Source organism: Manis javanica, chromosome 6, assembly GCF_040802235.1.
Source record: "Manis javanica isolate MJ-LG chromosome 6, MJ_LKY, whole genome shotgun sequence".
Lineage (NCBI taxonomy): Eukaryota > Metazoa > Chordata > Mammalia > Pholidota > Manidae > Manis > Manis javanica.
Window position 1 is genome coordinate 97,051,041 of NC_133161.1, and position 21,674 is coordinate 97,072,714.

General features: G+C 42.9%; 1 protein-coding gene across 5 annotated transcripts in view; it reads left to right on the forward strand.

The window, feature by feature from the left end:
* Positions 1 to 21,674, forward strand: part of HECW1 (HECT, C2 and WW domain containing E3 ubiquitin protein ligase 1) — a 394,788-nt gene that overhangs the window by 281,135 nt on the left and 91,979 nt on the right. For all 5 annotated transcript variants that reach the window (XM_073239079.1, XM_073239081.1, XM_073239080.1 and 2 more), the window contains 5 exons: positions 835 to 977; positions 3,638 to 3,738; positions 5,128 to 6,447; positions 11,493 to 11,594; positions 16,379 to 16,529. In XM_073239079.1, the coding sequence (XP_073095180.1) occupies positions 835 to 977; positions 3,638 to 3,738; positions 5,128 to 6,447; positions 11,493 to 11,594; positions 16,379 to 16,529 (1,817 nt within the window). The remainder of the gene's footprint in view (positions 1 to 834; positions 978 to 3,637; positions 3,739 to 5,127; positions 6,448 to 11,492; positions 11,595 to 16,378; positions 16,530 to 21,674) is intronic.

Consider the following 21,674-nt stretch of genomic DNA (forward strand, 5'->3'; position numbering starts at 1 on the left):
TCAATGTACAAATGGCATCCCTCTTCATATTCTTCTACACCTTGCTTTTTGACTTAGTCTGTCAAGTATCTCTTCAAGTCGTTGCATAATTACCTGTTTCTTTTTGATGACAGCAGAGTTATCCATTTCAAAGACACCATCCTTCATTTAACTGGTTTCCTTTTGATAGACATATTTGGTCTTTTCAGTCTTTTTCTATTGTTATTTTAATGCTCCAATGATCATCCTTATAAAATATATATTTTGCACACTTGTGGAAGTAAATCCAGAGGGAGAATCCTTAGAAACTGAATTCTGGATTGAAGGGAATTTGCAGTATAAATGCCAATCAGTATTGCCAGTTTCCTTCCCAAAAGCCAAATCAATTTACATTCCCATCAATACTGTGTGAGAGAGTTCTTGTCTTTTCCCACTCTCAAGAACCCAGAGTATTATCAAACTTTCAAAAATCTCTGCCATTCTAATCATGAAAAAAGATACTGCATTATTGATTTAAAGTGCATTTCTTTAATTATAGATGAGTTTGTTTTGTTCTTTCTTTAAGTATGTTGAGTATGGTGAGGCCAGGGTGGCATTCTTTCTCTCTAAGATGAGTTGATTATAGTATTTCAATCTCAGAGAATAATCTTATTGTTAAGCACTGAGGAAGCACCTCATCGTTGCCATTATTCATTACTGAATAAACAGAATTCACAGCAAGTCTAAGGCCTTGGGGTATATATACATATATGTTGCCACTGGGAGATTCTGTAATGACTTCATCCAAGGCAGGCTGGGAATTGGCTAGCCCTCGCACCTTTCAGTTCACTGATGTGACATATTATTTCATTGCAGCACTTCAGCTTTGTGTCCTTGCCCACTGATGTGCTGGAAATCGAGGTGAAGGACAAGTTTGCCAAGAGCCGACCCATCATCAAGCGCTTCTTGGGAAAGCTGTCAATGCCAGTTCAGAGACTCCTGGAAAGACACGCCATAGGGTAAACTGTGACTCAGACCCCAGTATCACTAGGCTTCGGCCAGCTGGCTAGGGGAGGCCTGCAAGCTGCAACATTGATTATGTTGCCATATTCAATACTTATGCAATAGAGTAAAAAAATCTTAAGATACAATATTGAAAGAAGCCTTTAATTCAGTTTTTTTTCATATGGGTTGAAATTAAAATTTGTTCTACTATAAAGAATATTATTCCATTAATATGCCTGCTTTGTGCTTAGTGTTTTTAGAAAATGCTGCATAATTGTGTGAAATTTCAAAAGCATGAATTCTCAGGGAATGACAGCAATTATACTAGTTGCAGAATTCAGTTGTATATGAGAATGTTTCTGTGTTCTGTATCTTTTACATTCATGTCCACTCACAATTCTCATTAAAGTAAACTGGCCAGATAAAATATTTTCATATAATATATATTCTCTTAGCTAACAGCAACTGGTTTTAAAAACACTAGATATAGCTCTCTGTCCATAAATATGTGCTTCAATATGATGTAACCCTTAGAATGACATCAAAAGAATTTAAAAAATTGCAGGATTTCCAAATCTTTCCAAGTATTAATTTAATGATCTTTGCCTTTTCAGAAGGACTTTGGAGTCACTTATGGTGAATATTAGGAACATTTAATTAGATATGTGCAGCTTATGGCTTGTATGCAGCGGTGTGCGTATACACATGCTGTAAACTCACAAGCCAACGGGAGCTGACATTTTTGGAGCTACACACAGTGTGTCACACACAGTATTCGCACTCTTCATTCATAGCTCTGAGCACTAACCGAAAATGTACTTAAAGATTGTGAAGCAGTCCCTGGCACACCATGACCAAACTATATAACCATTTGCTTTGTAAATAACATACTGAATGGCTGTTAAAATAAAGCTACTCAGAAGGCTCCCTGGACTCCTTTGCCTATAACATCCCAGCCATCAGCTTGTTCTCTCCTCCCCTGCTGCCCTGGAGCCCTGACCCCCTCAGCTTCCTGTGGAAATATCACTACTGCCTTGAACCATTTAGGAGGTCCTGCCTATGCCCCCAGCTAGATTTAAGCTATTTAAAGGCAGGACTATGCAATTGCATGCTTTGTATCAACTGCAGTATCAATATTCTACATCACACAGGCTCAAAAAACATTAGTTGATAAAGTGGGTGAGAAGCAAAGAAAAACAGCCTGGAAAGCAAATGCAAAGCAAAATAAATTTAATTTTTGTCTCCTTGTCTGACTACCTTTAGGCCTCCCTTGATTTCAGCTAGATTTGGGTTCAGGATCTCTCTTATGGTCAGAGTAGATCGACTTTGTAATATTGACCAAGGCCCTTTCTAAAAAAAACAAAGTATTATGGCTTATTGCATTTTTCCTGTATAGAATGCTTTATTTAATGGATTTCTTAGGAACTTCAAATACCAAACCATGGTTTACCAGAGAAAAATACCAAGTAAGTTGATCATTGGGATATGTGCTGTTTGCTTCATAATGCTGGTGTTTTTTAGAAAGAAATATTACTAGCCAGTGATTTATCATTTTATTTGAATGTGAAAAATGAGTAAATAGAATGCACAGAATCATCTGAGTAACAAGTGGTTTGGGAATATCTTTGTTACCATTGAGCACACAGGATTTGTTCATTCCTGAAATGTTCCAGAGTAGTTACTCTTTCTATTTTGGCCAAGGTAGGGGGCAGTGTACTCTGCTGAAGCTACGTTTGGTGAAACTCCAAAAGCAAAGTTTCAGATTGATTTCCCCTGGAAAATTTCTTCATAATTAAGAAATTTCTTTGAGGGGGCAAAGGGGATGGTGCCAGTCCAGCATGGAGTTTCTGATTCTCTATGTGAAACCCTGGAGTTGGTGCAACCGGAACTCACAGGCCACTGAACCTCGCCCACAAATCCTGCTTTGCTCCATTCTGCAGTAGGTCCCTTTCTGAAGCATTCCACAGCATTCCACATCACTCCAGTAACCAGATAGATATAAATATATATACATAAAACAGTGCTGGCACTGTCCATGACTGTCCATAATTAAGGGTATATTTGGAAACTGTCAGCTTGTACAAGAAAAGCAAGCAAGATATCCATGTCTTTTTTTGGGTTGGGGTAGGGTAGTTAGATCAAAAGTTGTCAGACTTTCTGTAAAGGGTCAGGTAGTAATTATTTCAGGCTTTGTAGACATTAGGTTCTCTGTCCCAACTACTCAACTCTGCCATTGTAGCATAGAGCAGCCCCAGACAATAAACTAATAAGCATGGCTGTGTTCCAATTAAACTTTTAGTTGTGGAAACTGAAGTTCGAATTTCATATGATTTTCACTTGTCACAAAATACTACTCTTCTTTTGCTTCTTTACTACCCACGTAAACATGTGAAAAGCTCATGGCTGTACCAAAACAAGTAGCAGGCCAGATGTGGCCCATGGGCTGACCCTGCTTTAGAATATTTGATAAGGATTTTCTTAAAGTTTGTCATTGCTGTTGAGCAACTTTCCCGCCTTCACCTCAGGATGGTCTCACATGCACCCAAGCAGATCATGTCCTATTACCAGGGCCTCCTTGGAAGTGCCTGCCTCTCCTTCTGGTATAGAAAACACTGTGCGATCTTTAAGAGGTCAGGTACTAACCAGATCTGTAATGATGCCTATTTCCTTTTAGGGATAGGGTGGTCAGCTACACACTTGGCCGCAGGCTTCCAACAGATCATGTGAGTGGACAGCTGCAATTCCGATTTGAGATCACTTCCTCCATCCACCCAGGTATTTTCAGCATGAACTTCATGTCTTGTCCTAGCCTAGTGCCATGCTGTGGTTCCCTTTTCTAAAATACAATAACCATGGCACTTGAGTGGGGTAGGGTAGACAGTGGCATGAGATTGACAGTGAGGCCAGCCTGGGTATGGAGCCATGTCTTATTTATCATTTTACTCCCAGCACCTACACAGGAGGTGCTCTGTGGATGTTTAATCATTGCATATGTGGATGAATGAAAGAGAAACATGAGTGAATGTGATTCATGTCATATTATTGAAGAACTACTATTGTACAATGGCTTTTACAATATCAGAGAAAAATGAAAAATATCAGTTGGACAGAAAACTTCAGAATCATCCAGTGTTGTTTTTCAAGCCCAGACATATTTCCAAGTAAGAATGATGAGATGCCTCATAATTCCACTTTTCTCCCATGACCCCTGTTCTAAGTGTAGATGGTGCTGAGAATTGGTTGGTCCTCCTGGACCGCATTTATGAGGTGTGGTTAAAGCTAATTAAGTTTTCAGAGCTCAGAGGCTGGAGTTTATCACTGCCCACTCATTAAGCTCCAGCTGCACTTCTCTATGGGTGATGTACAATGCAGATTGTAGGAAAACACCCTGTTTTATCTTTTCAGACTCAGCCTTTTCTACATTCTGAGAATAAAACTGACTCTTCCTTCAGGATAGCGTAAGGACAGCCTTACAATTAACTAGAGAGATTGTTTTTCTTCAATGAGTGAATTGCAGGAGTGTTAAAAGCAGGAGGTTTACATCTGGCAGGGGTCTGGTGGAGCCAGCAGCTGAGGGAAGGTAGGGGTAACCAGTGATTGCCGCTCCTTGTTGTGGAGACCATGTTTATTTTTCCATTGTGATAACCTCACATGTTGGACAGTTCCTAGTCTGAGCCACTGAAGGACTATGGCTGGCTTCTATCACCTGGCCCCTTTCTTCTCTCTGGTTGCCTAAAACTTGACTTAACCATTCTGCCATCCTGATAAACCCAACCAGAGAAAACACACTCAACATTATAATTAACGAGGAATTATACCCTTTCCTCATCTCTGAAATCTTCCATGTAGCAAACATTGTTGAGCACCTGCCATGTATCCAGAACTGGGGTAGCTCTAGGTTTTGGGTATATTAACCAAATAAATAAATTATCTTGAAACAGAATCCCGAAATATGTCCCGACTGCAGATTGTCACTAATAGAAGGAAAACTCAGTCTTGCAGAATTTTTTAGCACAGCTTTGGCGGTGAGAAACACTCATCAACCCTTACATCCAGTATCCAAACTCAGAAATCTCTCAGGATGGCTTGCATGTCGGCAGAGTAAACGAATAGTCTAATGCCCTCCCTCTTCTAGAAGGAATGACATTTTCTTCTTGCCCGCAGATGACGAAGAGATTTCCCTGAGTACCGAACCTGAGCCAGTGGAAATTCAGGGCAACCTGGTGGCGGGCAGCGGTGCGGAGCCCATTCACGGTGCGCCCGAGCCCTCCGGGAGCCCGAAGCCCGTGCAGCCCAGCGAGGGCAGCTCCGGTGACGCTGCAGGGGACGAGGGCTTGGCGCTTGCCACGCAGGCGGAGGACGCGGCAGGTACCACCGAGGCAGGAGACGACGGCGCGGTCTCTGCAGGACCTGACGGGGCTGGGGCGCCCCTGGGTGGGGGACGAGAGGACGCCGAGCCCGCTCTCAGTGCAGAAGAGCTGGCCGAGCGGCTGGACCTGGGAGGGGAGGAGCCCCCAGCCGAGCTGCTGGAGGACGCGGAAGCTCCACGCAGCCCCGGGGAGCTGGGGACAGGGGACGCGGCGACGGAGAGCCGGGCTGGGGGCGAGGAGAACAAGGAGCATGCGGAGGAAGAGGAGGGCGACGTGTCCGCCCTGGGGCAGGGCGGGGACAGGCTGCAGCTTCGGGCCTCTGCAAAGAGGAAGAGCAGACCGTGCTCCTTGCCGGTGTCCGAGCTGGAGACGGTGATCGCGTCTGCCTGCGGCGATCCCGAGACCCCGCGCACGCACTACCTGCGCATCCACACCCTGCTGCACAGCATGCCCTCCGCCCATGGCGGCGCCAACGACGACAGCGCCGAGGACGAGCCCACCCTCAAGGAAGCCTCGGAGAAGGACGGGCTCAGCGAGGTGGACACTGTAGCTGCTGAGCAGCCTTCCCGGGAAGAGGATGGACAGGAGCCTGAGGGCGCCACGCCAGGCACGGCGCCCCCCGGCCACTCGGGCGTGGCCAACGGCACTGTCCCCGACAGCGACACGCTCCTCAGCACCGGGAGCGAGAGCGACTCCAGTCCCCGGCAGGGCGGGGACCACAGCTGCGAGGGCTGTGACACGTCCTGCTGCAGCCCCTCCTGCCACAGCTCCTCGTGCTACAGCGCCTCCTGCTACAGCTCCTCGTGCTACAGCGCCTCCTGCTACAGCCCCTCCTGCTACAATGGCAGCAGGTTCTCCAGCCACACCCGCTTCTCCTCCGTGGACAGCGCCAAGATCTCCGAGAGCACCGTCTTCTCCTCGCAGGACGACGAGGAGGAGGAGAACAGCGCGTTCGAGTCGGTGCCTGACTCGGTGCAGAGCCCTGAGCTGGACCCGGAGTTGACAAACGGCACAGGTCCGTGGCAAGACGAGCTGCTCGGCCCCACCGGGAGCGTGGCGATGACCGTGGATGGTCTGGAGTCCCCCGTGGCAGGGCCAAGCAATCGGAGAGAAGGTTAGACCTCAAACCTGATCAGAGTGAGAATAGGACCACCAGGGGGACACAGGCCTCACCAACATGGTTTAAACAAGAGAGGATCATTCCCCAGTGGGGTTGCTGGGGCAATGTACACCTGTCCTGTACATGTATGTGTGCATGTGTATATGTGTATATCAGTATCTGTGACTATGACTAGCAGACACCCCTCAGATATATATATTATATATATACACACCAAAAATTACAACTAGTGCACACATGTGCGTGTGCATGTGTATGTGTGCATCTCTGTTTTAACTAATCACCAGAACTGGTTAGTGTACATGTTACCCTTCTAGTCGTGACAGCAACCAGATCACTAAGGCCAGTATCAAAAGGTACAAGCATTAAATGATCGTCAACATTAGATGGATGCTTGTATAAATATCTGCTGACTTCCCAAAACATACTGAAGATTAGTAATAAATGTTAATACAAGTTGAAGAACATTGATTTTTACCTCTGTTTAGAATTTAACTAGTTTGTTTACATATGGATATGTATAGCTACATGTATTTGTCATTATTTCTGTCTGGTGGTTAATTCTCATTATTGTTGTGGGTTTTTTTTATTCAATTTATTTAAACTTGAAAAAAAAAAGCAGTTGACCCATTTCTCCTACCCCTTATCCCTCAATCGGTTCTCTGTTCTCTTGAAAACTGTAGGACATTCATGAAAGAATTGAAGAAGACACAAATAAATGGAAAGATATTCTGTGCTCATGGATTGGAAGAATCAATATTGTTAAAATGTCCACACTACCCAAAGCAGTATGACAGATTCAGTGCAATCCCTATCAAAATTCCAAGAGCATTTTCACAGAAATAGAACAATCTTAGCATTCCATACAGAACCATCAAAAACCCTGAATACTAAAGTTATTTTGGGAAGAAAAACTAGGAGGCCTCGCGCTCCCTGATTTCAAACTCTATTCCAGAGCTGTAGTCATTCACTATGGTTTGTTTCTGTTGTTCTTGTTGCTTTGTGTGTTTGATTGGGTTTTGTTTTGTTTTGACTATTTGGCTAATGGAAGGGAAAAAAGTGTGAATGCATAAATCACTCTGCTTCATCTAATCCCAAAGCTGCCACCAACTTTAGTTTTAAAATGTATTCTGTAGTTTAACCAAAGGCATTTCTTCTTAGTCATGTCTGAGGAATCCCATATAAATTTAATTTGCCTTTCCTCATTCAGAATTGGGAATCCTCTTCCAATCAGGTGATAGGGACATGAGGGAAACAATTCAAAAGTCATGTAATGATATGAAAGAATTCAGTTATTTTCACAGAAGGAAGTATAGATTCTGCTATTTTTGCTTAAATTAGCAAATTTACTAAATTACTTAATTTAGCAAATTCTACTGCTTAAATTAGCCTCCAGACAAATATGGTGCTATTGTCTCTAGATTGTAAGCTCATCAAGGGCCAGAACTATGTCTTCCTTATGTCTGAATTCTCAGCACCTAAACAAATGCCTGACATCTGACCTTTTCACAGGAACTGATGTAAGTAAGCATGAAAAAATAGTCAAGTTTAAGAATTCAACAACACCAAGTTCTGCATTTCAGAGGAAAGGAGTGAGGAGAAGTGACACATGGGATAAAAAGAAGCGAGAAGCACAGGGAGGAAAATCTTAGTGACATACACGTGAGAGTGAGATTGGGATGGACTTGCTTTAACAAGGATATTTTCCAGTCCCTTCTTGTTCTGGGCCAGATGCTACGTGCTGGGCCGAAGAAGGTGGATCAGCATCAGACAATGTAGGGAAGGTACTCAATAATTACAATGCAATTAAAAATAATCACATTATAAGGAGGTTTAGGAATACACACATAGAAGGGCACCACTAGGAGCTGGCAGGGATGTTTTGGACCAGAAGTCACAAACTTTTTTCTGAAAAAGGCCCGATAGTAAATATTTTAGGCTTTGTGGGTCAAGAGCAAAAATCAAGCAACTATTCTCACCAAAAGTTATCTTTAAAACAGTTCTACACTGAAGAGTGTAATAACCATTCTTAGTTCGGAGTCATAAAAAAGAAGGCTGGATTCATAGTTTGTCAACCCCTAATAGCCTATGGGGTGTATTTTGACCACCATGCTGGGAGACAATCCACACATAGTTCACTGGAAACAGACTCAGTATACATTTCTATAAAAGCATGTTTTACAAACAAACAAAAAAAACACAGTCCATGCCTCTGAGGTACTAACAGTCCATCAGCTGCCCATGAGCTGCCCCCTTAACAGAGAAGTGTTTCAGGGCCATAGTGGAAGTCTTTGCAGGACTGCTCCTAAGGGAACTTCTAAATTCCTGAATTCGGCAGACTGTAAACTCAGGAAAGGTTAAGAAGTACCTGTGTGCTTCATGCTGGTGGTCACAGGGGGCACGGGGCAGACTCCTGAGAGGGGCCATTGACCTCATGAAGGTTGTGCCTCCACTGGCAGGTGACTTCTGCACGGCCAGTTTCACTGTCTTGGCAGTGAGTCACTGAGCTAATGGTGTCAGCCTTTGCCTCCATCCCTCCCTGGCACGTGCTCAAAGAAAGCAGAGTTTCCACATCACCTGCCTGCTATGTGCCTGTGGGTCCTCTCCTTCCATGAGAATCACTATTGCCCCCTAACTGGGACTTTTAGGATTGCAAATTCTTTCACTAAGTTAGCCAAGGTAGACTTACGGTACCCATGCCCACACAACCCATGCCACCACTTATGGAAACTGGACTCTTTGTCTTCATTTAGATTGTTTTCCCTTTATGAACACCTCAACATAAAATAACATTTTAAAAACCTTTGGCAAATCAGATGAAAAGAGCAATCTATGAGCTCAGGCCCTGGAGTCAGGGCCCCTGGGTTTATATTCCGTCCCACTTCTTAGCCACAAGTTACCTGAATGCTCCATGCCGCATTTGTGTAAAGTGGGTGTAAATGTAGACTCTACCTCAAAGGGTTATTGGTTTAAGCAAGATGATACGTATAAGTCTTTGGCCTCTCACTGCATGATGGTTCTTCCAGACAGATAGGCAGGGAGGCTAACTCTTAAAGTGGAATGTGTTTCCTTCTCAGAGGTTCTAGCGGGACTGCACACTTGCTTTGTGTTTGAGAGGAGGGTGATTGTGTGGAGCCGCGGCCTCGTGCAGAACAGAACTGCTTGCTGCTTCTGTGCGCTCCCTCCATTCCGTGGCCTGAGCTGCATCAGTAACATCATTCCATTTGCTTGGGGTTCACAAGCAGGCGGGGTCAGCACCATTAACCCCGGCAGGCGACAATATTGCATTTCTACTAGCTTGGAGGAGTAATTAACCTGATTTGTTGAATTAATTATGAGAGGTAAGTTTGTTGTTTCTCTAAAGAACCTAAATTTAAAATACTGCAGCTGGTGACATAACAACCGTACCTACTGTATTTTCTTTGCTGACACAAAGCACATATAAAGACAAACATGGGTGTGGTAAACACAGCCCATCTTGTAACAGGAGTCAGTTCTCAGGAAGCTGTAGGCTGGCCTGAGGGGCACCTTGCCTCACATTTAGTCTCAGAGGACCCCAAGGATTTGAGTCACATACCAGGGTTTGCACAAGAAATCATGTTATATAGTCAACATTTAAAAGGACCCCTTGTTCCTAAGTACATCTCTGTTTTCATTTTCAAGTTAGTTCTAGTAATTATACTGCTAAATTGCAACCACCTAACTTCTTTCCTAATTAATTTTTAAACTCAGTCCTCTGGATCTACAGTAAGAATAATTGCCCTTTCCATTTATGGGCGTTCTGGAAAATATTTTAAATTTGAGATCCCATGAAGCCTTAACCACTATCTTTCAGAGTTTCTCCCCCTTTTGACCCAAGGGAAACATGGAACCCTTGCTATTTGCATCAGCCATGAAGGGTTCAGGAAAGAGAAAGCATGACCATTGTCCTCTGGCTAATAGAGACTGTTGCAAGAAAGCCAGGATCTTGTGAGACAGAGGGACAACAGTCTGCATGGTGGCTGCCACATGGCCTGGGCCCATGTAGCTCTCCAAAACTCAAGAACGTTTGTCTCTGATAATGTGACCAAACAGCAGGTGTTACGGGCCTCCCACCCACACGGCCACTCTACAGGCAGTGTTACAGGACCTGAGGATATCATGAAACAGGAACACCATTTTAGAACATTGTTCAGTTTATTTAAGTCTGGCTAAAAATATTAACTATGTCTATAATAACTGAGGCATGCATTCTGTGGGTATGTTTATCTCCAAAATTTCTCCATGTCCTTCTGTCTTTTTCCTTCTCTCCCACTTCTGTGTTTTCCTGTCTCAGTCTTTCTGCCTTTTATCTACTTCCTTTGTCTCTTGTCCTTTCTCTTTCCAGAGCACCCTGGCTTATCTGATTTGTTCCTCCAAATAATCTGGAACAATCATGAGACCCCAAAGCTCCTTGACTACACCCCAGCCTCTGGCTTCCATACTACAGAAATTTACCTTCTTGGCCCATGAGGTCCTAAACCCCATCTTGGAAAGGCACTGTCTATGAGTTTCATTCCAAAAGCAAAATCTGAAAAATGGCTTCTTGGAAGCCCTCGGATGAAACCTATCTAAATATGGAGCTATAATTTTGCACAGGTCCACCAAGCTCTTATGGGGCCTTATAAATGCGGTACTTCCCTCAAACAGGCTTGTTTCCTTGGCTGGGCCAAAGTTGGGCTCTGCTATTTTTCTTTTGTGCCCCTTTCTGATGTGTCCCTTTTCTGTCCCTTTCCATCAAGAAGATTCAGGGGTTACAAAGTCAGACCCTGATCCTACATATTGCTCTGTGTGGTAGATCATAGTCATGATGTGTTTGGCTATTTTCTTCGGGGTTAAAAAGTAATAATTCCCCCTGTTTCCTCTCTTGTGAATGACTGTGAATGTAGCAAACTGACACAAAAAATAGATTTTTGCCCACTCTGGGGATTTCCTATAGTCATTTGTTTTCCAGTCATGCTTTTCAATGACGTTGCCACAGCTGTGAGTGAACCTGAATGCCTTGACTATCTTGTCCATAGGTGAATGTCCTATACTCCATAATTCCCAGCCAGTAAGCCGGCTTCCTTCCTTGAGGCCTGAACATCATCACTACCCAACAATCGATGAGCCTCTTCCACCAAGTAAGCTTTAGTTTTTGAAATCTATATCTTAACTCTTCCTATCAAGTCTAAACAGGTCAGTATGAACTTGTATGTAAACATACAAACTCTTTCCCAACTCCATGCTTTACCCGGTTATATCAAAAACCAATATGGCACCTACTAGAAAAACTGTTTGTTTGTTTTGACTAATGGTTTCAGCATGTGATCTTGAAGAGATAACCCAGTATTTCCAGTGCCCCTCAACTTTGGAAATGGAGACCATTTCTTTACAAGACTTTGACTAGTCCTTGCAAACTGCATGTGACCCTTAAGTCCCAAATCGTACTATTTTTTACTTACAAGTTTGCAGTTCAAGATGGAATATTCCCATTGCTCTCCATCAGATCTGTTATGTCACAAGTAACTCCATAAAATAAAATATTTCAATCAATCAGGACCCATGAACTTGCAAGTTATACTGTAACTTGTATCAATAGCTAACAGCCTCAAATTTGTTCTCTGGTTCTTAAGGGTTTCCAGGCAAAATATCATCTTTAGGGAAAGAATTCCATATCATTTTATCCTTGTAACTGTCGTATGTAATTAATGAATACTTGACTAGTCATTTGAACTTGGAAAAATCATTTACTCTCTCAGAGACTCAGTTTTCCTATTTGTGAAGTAAAGCTTTCATTTCCTCAGTTAGAGAAATGCTAGATTTGGATCATTCCAGCTTTAAACTTATACTACTCCATTATAATAAATTTGTAATGAGGAACTGACACCCCAGACATTTTATATTCACTTAGTGTCATGTACACTTACAAATTCTAGAACATCTTTACTTTGTTTTAGGCTTGTTTTTCAAGCAAAGGTAACCTTTAGGATTTGATACATTTTACAACTGCACATCTTTCCAGGATGCAAGGAATCAATGCCTCTTTCCATTCTTTTATCTGTGCTTACATTAAGAGGTTACAGTTTTCAAAAGGAGAAATGCTTAATCATGGTAATGTAATATATTTTGTGTATACACCATTCTTCTCCCATTTAATTGCAATTCACCAGTGAGAAAACAATGACTACCTTTAATATGTAGACATTTGAAAGGACCCCATATTTGTTTTGGGGGGAGCCAAGCCAAACATGATGTCCTTTAACTTTTGACACCTGATTTTTTCTTTATTTAGACGTTGATTAATGGATATTTCATAAACGAACAGTAATGTTTTAGTGTCACTATAGGTACTTCCTACTTAGCACTTACCTGAGAAATACCTACAAGATGTTCCGTCCAGGAAAGAAACACTTTCCCCACAACAAATAACCTATCAAAATGCATGCACGCATGAATTAACTGCCAGTCTGTGCAAGAGTAATTACTAGTTATATAGATAGATATTTTAAATAATTGAACATAAGTCTGTTTTAAGGAACTACTTGATATAAGCTGCTTTCAACAATAAAAACAAAGTTCTCCAGATAGGTTTTGCCTTTCTGTCCATGAGACACTGAAACATGCTAGAAAAGTTGGTAATGAAGCCTAACACCTGAATTTTCTTAGATAATCTCAAATAGTACCTGGCTATCTTCACTACTGGCAGTCATTCATTCAACAAATATTCATTGAATGCTTACTCTGTGTGAGGTACTGTTTTGGGAAAGCAAAACAGATGAAGATCCCAGATTTCAAGGAGGTTATAGTCTAGTCTGATGGAAACAGTAATAAACAATAAAAAGAATAAATGAGAAAATAGTATAGCATGTTAGACGGTAATAAGTCCTATGGAAAAACAAAAGCAGGGTAAGATAAGGGGGATCTGGAGTGTGTGGTAGTGGCTGACCACACTTTAAAGAAGGTGATTAAGTTGGCTCCATGGAGGAGGCAGCACTTGAAGCTAGACTCAGAGGAGCTAAGAGAGATGTCCACACAAGTACTAGAGAGAGAGCTTTCTGAGCAGAGAACAGCCTGCCTGATGGGTCTGAGGAGCAGCAAGGAGCCCAGTGTGTCTGAACAAGATTTAGGAAGGGAGAAGGCAGAGTGCTGAGGCCACGGAGATATCAGGAGCCCAGATCACACAGGGCCTCAGAGAACTCCTAAGGGCATCGGCACTTACTTTGGATGACAGGGTCATGGTACGTTTTTGAGCAGAGAAGTGAAGTTGTCTGACTTAGGTTTAAGAGATTTTCGGTGGTTGTGTGTTGGCAGTAAATTGTGAGGGGGAAGGATTGAAGCATGAGACAGAACATGAGGTATTGCCATTGAGAAACATGGTGGCTTGGGCCCGGGGCACACAGTGCAGGTATGAGGAGCAGTCAGATTCTAGATAGATATTTTGTAGTAGATTGACTGACAGATTGGATGTGATGTGTCAGAGAAAGCTAGGAGTCAAGAATGATGGGAGAATTTTAACCTAGAAGGATGGCATTGCCTTCAGCTGGGATGGGAAGGGAAGGCTGCAGATAAACAGGTTTCAGTGGGAAAGATCTGAAACTTGGGTTTGATCATGTTGTCCTTGAGGTGTCATGCAGGTAGTGATGTCAGGAAGGCCATTGGGATGAAGTTCAAGAGAAACATGGCATTGCATTTGTTAAAGTAAAAAAAAAAGGACAGTTTGACAGGGTTTTGTTAGCACAATAACTAAAGATACATTAGTAGGCTCTACATTGCTCTTAGATTTCATGGAAAATACATAATTTAGTGCATGATAGGCCCTTCAGTCACAAATGAATTATCCTAACTTGCCCCAGCTTCATAAAGGAATTGTTTTCATGAGTCTCTTTAGGCATCACAGTGTGCCAAATCCATGTGACATGCTGAGGCCTGAAGATCCATTTGGAAATTTTATCTTTGTCCAATAAGTGGAAGTAAATTTTGTACAAAGTAACCCAGAAAACACACTTAAAATCTCTAATTGCACTTAGCTATTATTTTCTGAATATTTATAAGAGTGTATATAATTATGACTATGCATTCCATATGTTTAATGTATTGCAAGGGCCTTTCTGTCTGGTCCGATTTGCCTTCCTTTTCCATGAGTGATTTGGAAATATTGAAACTTGCAGAGAGAAACTATTATCAGTGCACAATTCTCTAGCATTTGTCCTTGGAGACTTTATGAGATTGGGCTTTGCCTTTGAAGGAAGCCTTCTTTACCGTGGGCACCTGGAAGGCAGGACACGTATCACTCAGCTGTGGAATTCCTCAGGACCTGGAATAGTTTCTAGTTCAGAAGGGTGCACAGAGTAGTTTGTTCAGGTGAACTCAATGGCACCATACTCTTCACAGATTGATGCTCATTCCTTGTTGGGTGACAGTCACATTGGGTTCAAGGAAAAAGCTGTCCAACTGCAACTAGTAGTAACACATAAACACAATTTCATCAGTGAGCTGATTAACATTTACAGCTAACAGTTGACAGCTGGATTATCTTGTCCTCAGTTTTAATCAAAACCTTCTAGACTAGAGTTATACATTTTTCCTTCAATCTGCTCATTAATTACATTTGGTGCCTTCTGGTGTTTTCACTTTTATTGGGTATTCTCTGGCAATTCTTCAGGTCAATGTCAGACAGAAGCCACAGTGTTCACAGGTACTCCTTGTACCTATAAACCATAAATACACCAAATATACTGAGGTTTTCATTTTCAGAAATTGTGTTGCTATGTCATTGCCTGAATGATAATTTTTCAATACAATTGTTAATATCTGACCTACTCCCCAAAGCTATGACTTTTCTCATTCTAAAGGCTGGTTTTCCTCTGTTTGCAGTCATTTTTGCTTTTTCTTTAGTCTAATGCATTTTTCAGCATACTTACCATGAAGCTGTTATTTCCACCACATCTTACATGTGGACTCTAAAAGCTCGGCCCATTTCTGTACAGCCCACGCTGCCCTTCCATGTTAAGCTCAGATATGTATATACTGCTCCAGCCCTCTCAGTTTGGAACACTTTTTTGCCCACTCCACCCGCCCCAGCCCCTATATGTATGATGTAGTGTATCATCTATGCTTCTATCTTTTACTTTTGTTTTTTTTTTTAATTTGAGAAGTGAAGGAACTTATCCATGGGCTCCCTCTACTGTTCAGGATGGTTATTTATCAACAAAAAGGTATTTAAAAGCTTGAAGTTTGGTTAGTAATTGTGACTGGTTCCGCTGGTTTTGGCCAGAAGATATTTGGCAGCCACAGGTGGGTTGAATGTATGCCGTGAATTTACAACTTTCCAAAAGGACAGTTTAAAACCGTAGGTATCAAATTCTCCTTTTTCTTCCTCTTAAGAGGAATGGTCATCAATGAAAGTTGCTAAGTTTTAGATAGAGGCCATCTAAAGTTACCTGGACAATGTTTTAGAGCTGTAGTTCGTATGAGAGCCGTTATTCCCTCCCCAACTAGTCACCCTCTCTCAGATTTAGCAAAGAGAGCACCTCCCACATGAGGGTCACCTCTCACTGGGGGATCTCCAATCTTCCAGCTGTCATCTGAATAGCAACAAGATTGAGAGGATGGAAGTTTTTCAAGAAATAAATTAAACGTTAGACTTTCTCTGCAAATATTATTTGAATTTTAACATGGGTCATATTTGAGGAACCACAGTTATTGTTCAAAATGGCCCAGCAGAGGATCTGAGTCCATGGGCTCTCTTCTGGATTGTCAACTCCATGCCAGTGCTTCAGACATCTTGGCAAGTGCTGTGAGCCGTGTCTGGCCTTCAGCAAGTAGCCAACTGTGAGTTCTGCCTGCAGAAGACCTGAAAGTGGTATGTTTCACGTGGATCAGTAGTTGTCTTTGATTTTTCTTTTTGCCTTTTGTTACACGCTAGACTGGGAAGCTCGCATTGACAGCCATGGGCGAGTCTTTTACGTGGACCACGTGAACCGAACAACCACCTGGCAGCGTCCAACAGTGGCAGCCACCCCCGACGGGATGCGGAGATCAGGGTCCATCCAGCAGATGGAGCAACTCAACAGGCGGTTGGTGATCAGCATGCAGTGAGCCCCTAGAAACCACAGTGAAAGGAGAATGGTAGCTAAAGAAACCCCCTCGTACACTCTTCTGCCCAGATTGTAGGAGACCAGAAAATAATTGTGTGTCTTAAGAAACCCATCCATAGTAGGAATGTGGAAAACTAGATTTAGAATTTGGTGGCAGAAAATAAGCTAAACCTGAGTGTCATTTATATAATGGAGAATCCTTTGAATTTCTTGACAGCCCAGGCTTGCAAACAGGTATTCTTAACCAAGGGCCCATGGACAACCACCCGCCCCACCCCAAGCCAGGTACTCACTGAGGGTGTCAGCTTCCATGAACTCTCCAGAAATTGTATGCAAAATTATACATGGATGCATATTTTTCTGCGAGACTGATCCGTATCTGTTGTAAGACTCTCAAGAGGATACAGAAGTCAAACAGTTGAAAACATTCCAAGAATAGTTGCACAGAATACTAAAAGCTGTCTGGGGAAAAAAACTCTCTAATGAGTAACTGTATTCATGTCCACCTTAGTCCCATAATTGCTGTATTCTCAGAAATAATTATTCTTCAAAGCTTTTATCTTAGAAAAAGAAATGTTTGAAAACACTTTTTGAGAATTGTTTTAATATAAAAACTGTTTTGTCTAAAATCTAGACCCTTACTAGTGAACTTATAATGATGTCATTTTGTTTTTAACGTGCAAATGAAACCCTACATTGCATCTCTCCCATGCTATAAGCTAGTATAAGCATCATATCCAACATCTTGCTTCTCAAAGGCCAGGAAGGTGGCTTTGGGATACTTTTAAGTAACCAGTAATGCAGACTGAAGACTCAACTTCAGTTGTATCCACATGCCATCTTGTTAGTATGACATAAAGGAAAGGTTAAGAAGGACTACAGAAAATACAGAACTGGATTTGGGGGCATCCCCACAAATAGCAAATGTCGTTTGAAAGTTAGCTGTATCAGTCAGAAAAAAAAAAGTACACAATTTAGTCCTATTAAAAATACCTAGAGACAACTGAACTTCTTGTTACTCATTTAAGTTACTGGTCACAGAGAGGAGCATGCTTCAAGTGAGAGCCACCAAGATTTTTTTATGGCTTGAGCATTTTGAAGACATTTGCTTTCCATTTATTCCCATCAGTACCCGAGTGCTTAACTCATTAATAAGAACCAGAATGGATTTTCACTGGCAGCAAATTTCTCTACAATCATTCCTACAGAAAGCATTACAAGGAAGATAACTTGTGATAACCCAGCTTTCGATACAAATGCACCAAAAATCCATGGGACAGTGCTTTGTGGTATTTGCAACAAAACTCCTATAACTAAAAACGTGGGGACACAGCAAGCTTATTAATGGAGGTTAAGAAATAAGGACAGTGACAGCATCATCTGCTTATGAGAGGTACAGTTTGATCACTGAAAAAACAAATTGGAAACAGAAGTGAGCAGGTTGACCTGTGACATAAAAATCCATGAAAGTTCATGGCATTCAGGTTGTATAATATAAAAATTAGGCCAAATCCATCCTGAACCAAGCCTCTGGAGAAGTTTTGCAGGCTCTGATGTGTAAATTCCTGTGGCTTCCAGTGGAGTTGAACATGCTGGGAGAGGCAGCCAGACTTTGCTGACTAGCAAGTTATATTTGCTGCATCCATCTGCACGGATAGAAAGAAAAGGAATTTAGCGATTTAAGAACGTGCTTATCTCTTGTGAAAAAACCTACTTAGGGAAGGTCAGATAACCTTGAGATAAGTATCAGGCTCTTCTGTACTTATCTTAAACTATTGCTTTCAAGCATTTAGTTTTCTGAGAGGTGGTGTGAAGTGGCAGCTACAGGAAATGTACTGCCAGACTTGTCCATCACAGATGCGATCACACGGAGGGTCATGTTTTTGATAACCTGCAGTTACTGGGAGAAATTGACAACGATCACTGTCCCACAGCAAAATGGAAATATTTCTCAGGGCTGGAAGAAGGTGTGAGAGGAAAACTTGTCCTTTCTTCCCTTCTAGGTTCTTCGGGGGTGGAGGGTGCTGCTTTAGACATAAACAGATTAATAGGAGAAAAGCAAATGCAATCTCACCTGTATGGAGCTCATAGAAATAGGGTAATCAAAGAAGTGACCAAAGCAGGCAGTTTTTGTGCCTTTTAGACAAACAAAAAATTTGTGAGAAACTGACAAGACAAAGAAGTTTGGACTTGAGGTAGGAAATTAGTAAAGAAGTAACAACATCTGTTTATGCAGCCTCCCTGGCCCAGAGACATGACTGGTGATGAGGATGCCTTCTCCCCCCCAGGTGTGTGTGGGCCCTTCACAGGGGGAGCCTGTTCCCTGCTTTTAGGAGGACAGAGGAGTGTCAGCACGCCCTTCTTGCTCTGACTGTTAGGTAACCTTAATTCAAAGTATCATTACTCCAGAGCGGCCTATTTTGGGGCAACCTGCCATAGAACCCATCAAAGGGGTTTCCCTTGACCTCTGAGAGGGTGATTGTGAAAATCAAATGCGTTTGTGCAAGGAAACACTCCCTGAGAAATGCAGAGTGCACAAGAGCAGCGTGTGGTGCCCATTCAGACTTGGCCATTCCCCAAACACAGTGCACCCTTCCCAGCCTTCCGGGCTCTGCCACACACTCCCGCTGCAGGGAAATCCCTCACCGCTTGTGATCCACCCAGTACACATCTCAGTCCTGCAAAGGTCCAACCTGAATGTCACGTGGTCCCTGGAACCTCCCAGGAACCGTCCACACAGTGCCACACTAGGATGGGTGGTGGCTGTCCTTACCTTCTGAACTCATTCTTGGTGCAACCCCTCCCAGTGCCACAGTTTACCAGGACTCAGTACAAGACCGTCCCCTGCATTCATTCTGCACTCTCAGAATATCCTGACCTAACTAACTCTACCTCTACAAATATTATGAGCAAGCAAAACATATAATTTGTATCCTCCTTTTAAATAATCAACTGAAGTTGATTTTTTGGTTATTCAGATAAAACTAGTACAGTATTGAGAAAAAGGTTTAAATGCGAAAAAAAGGATCTACAATCCTACTTCCTAAAGCTTTTTAGGAAATTTTGTCTTCAATTTCCCTGTGTGTGCTCAGGCCTTGCATAGTTATAATACCAATATATAGTTAGTTTTCCTATTTCCTATTTCCTATTTCCTATTTTTCACCTACAATTGTTTCACCTACAAGTGTTTTCACATTGCTGTAGTGTTAAGATGATCATTTAAATGGTTGTATAATATTCCAGTCAGTGGATGTAATTTCCTTGACTTAATTTGCCATATAGTGTGATGTTTTGGTTATTGCATTTCATCAGTATTTTGGATAAGACCCAAAGGCCTGTTAGTATTACGATTGCCTTCCAGTAGAGCGTTTCCTTCGGGTTATGTTCCCAAAGGGCAGGCTGAGGGAAATCAGCGTGACTTGGTGTCTGATATCACTGCCTACCCAATGTTTTCTAAAGTGGTCCCGGGGGTTCACTGCCAGCAATAATAGCTTCACTTCCTTCGCAGCTTTTGGTGTGTTTTGCTGACTTAAGACATGCTCCTGGTGTTTTTGTGCTTCCTCCATTTCCCCTCTTGGAGGGTCAACTTTTGTTTCCATGAGCTCTTCTCATGCCAGCTGTAGCTCCTCCCATGAGAATTATCCATTCTTGGGCTTTGTTGGTTTGGTTTGATTTGGAGTGGTTGGGCATGGCTTGGGAAGGCTTTTTTTTTCCATGTTTGGTTTTCTCTGTGTTTGTATGTTCCTCTGTGTGTGTATCCATTTACAAATTAGACAGTCCAGCTGATTTTCTTACCAATTTTCATTAACTCTTTAGGTGATATAAATATTTAAACCGTCACTGCAAAAAAAAAAAAAAGTGTAAGGGAAGCCATTGAAGCATAATTTGAGACAAACAGGAGACACCCAGCTTTCTGACTCCCTCTCTCATCCTTAAACAGAGAACGCCTCTGAGGCTGTAGTCCTGCCTCACCGAGTGATCCCTCCACAAACCACTGTGTGTCCTGCTTCCCCAAAACTGTCCCTGCACTTCAGCAAAGACCAGGGGTGGGAAGTGGAGCCTGGGAGCTGAGGCTGCCGTCTCAGTAAGGCATGAGATAGGCAAGGCCCCACTGAAGCAGGTTGTGGGATTGCTGACACTTCTACCATCAGATAAGACTGTATTTACTCAAAAAATTCTCTCCTGTCGCGACTGTACTTTGGGAACACAAAGAGAGGCTACAACTTGACATTTGTCTAAGCCCTATTCCAGGCATTCATTGCTGAGTAACGCACCACCCAAACTTAGTGGATGAAATGGTAATTTACTAGTATCATTATCCCTATTGCTCATGGTTCTCTGGGTTGACTGGGTTCAGTGAGGCAGTTCCATCTCAGGGTTATGTCCTGGCTGCAGTGAGAGGGTGGCTGGGGCTGCAGCTCAGCCCTCACATGTCCGGAGGTGGATGCTGACTGTGGGCTGGACCGCAGCTGGGGCTGTCAGCCAGATGTCTGCACCTGGACTTCCCCACGGCCTGGGCCTCCCACAGCACGGCCACTGTGCTCCATCCCAAACTGTCTCTTACATTATCTTCTATTAGTCAAGGTGGCCACAAGACCTTCCCAGGGTCAAGGGAAGGGGACATTGATTTTACATCCTATTAGGAGAGTAGTGAGGTGCTAGAAGAGCCTGTGGGATTAAAGGTTCTGTTGAGCCATTTTTGGAACATGCGACCTGCCATAAGCCATTTGGGGACCCTTCCCAGAGCAGCACTCCTGGTCTTCAGCAGGCCCCACCCCTCCCCTGTTAAGGTTACACACTCAGGCAGCAGCTCACTGGCCCCCTGTCCCTCCCACCTGGAGACACCCCCTGAGTTCCAGCAGGGACAGCATCACACAGAGCTGTCCTTTGCCTCAGACCTCCCCGCCACAGGCGTGCTGAGGGGGTAAATAAACACAGCTCTTGGTCTTTGTAATTCCTGGCTCATTCCTGCCCCATAACCCATTTTCCTGTAAAAGGCCATCTCTGCACTGCTTTGCAGTAACTACCGCAGGCAAAGGTGTCTTCTGACAGGTGGCAGGAGTGAGCTGCTGAGTCTCTTACATAAAATGAAACTTAAATAAAGTCCCACACCAGTGACTCTCA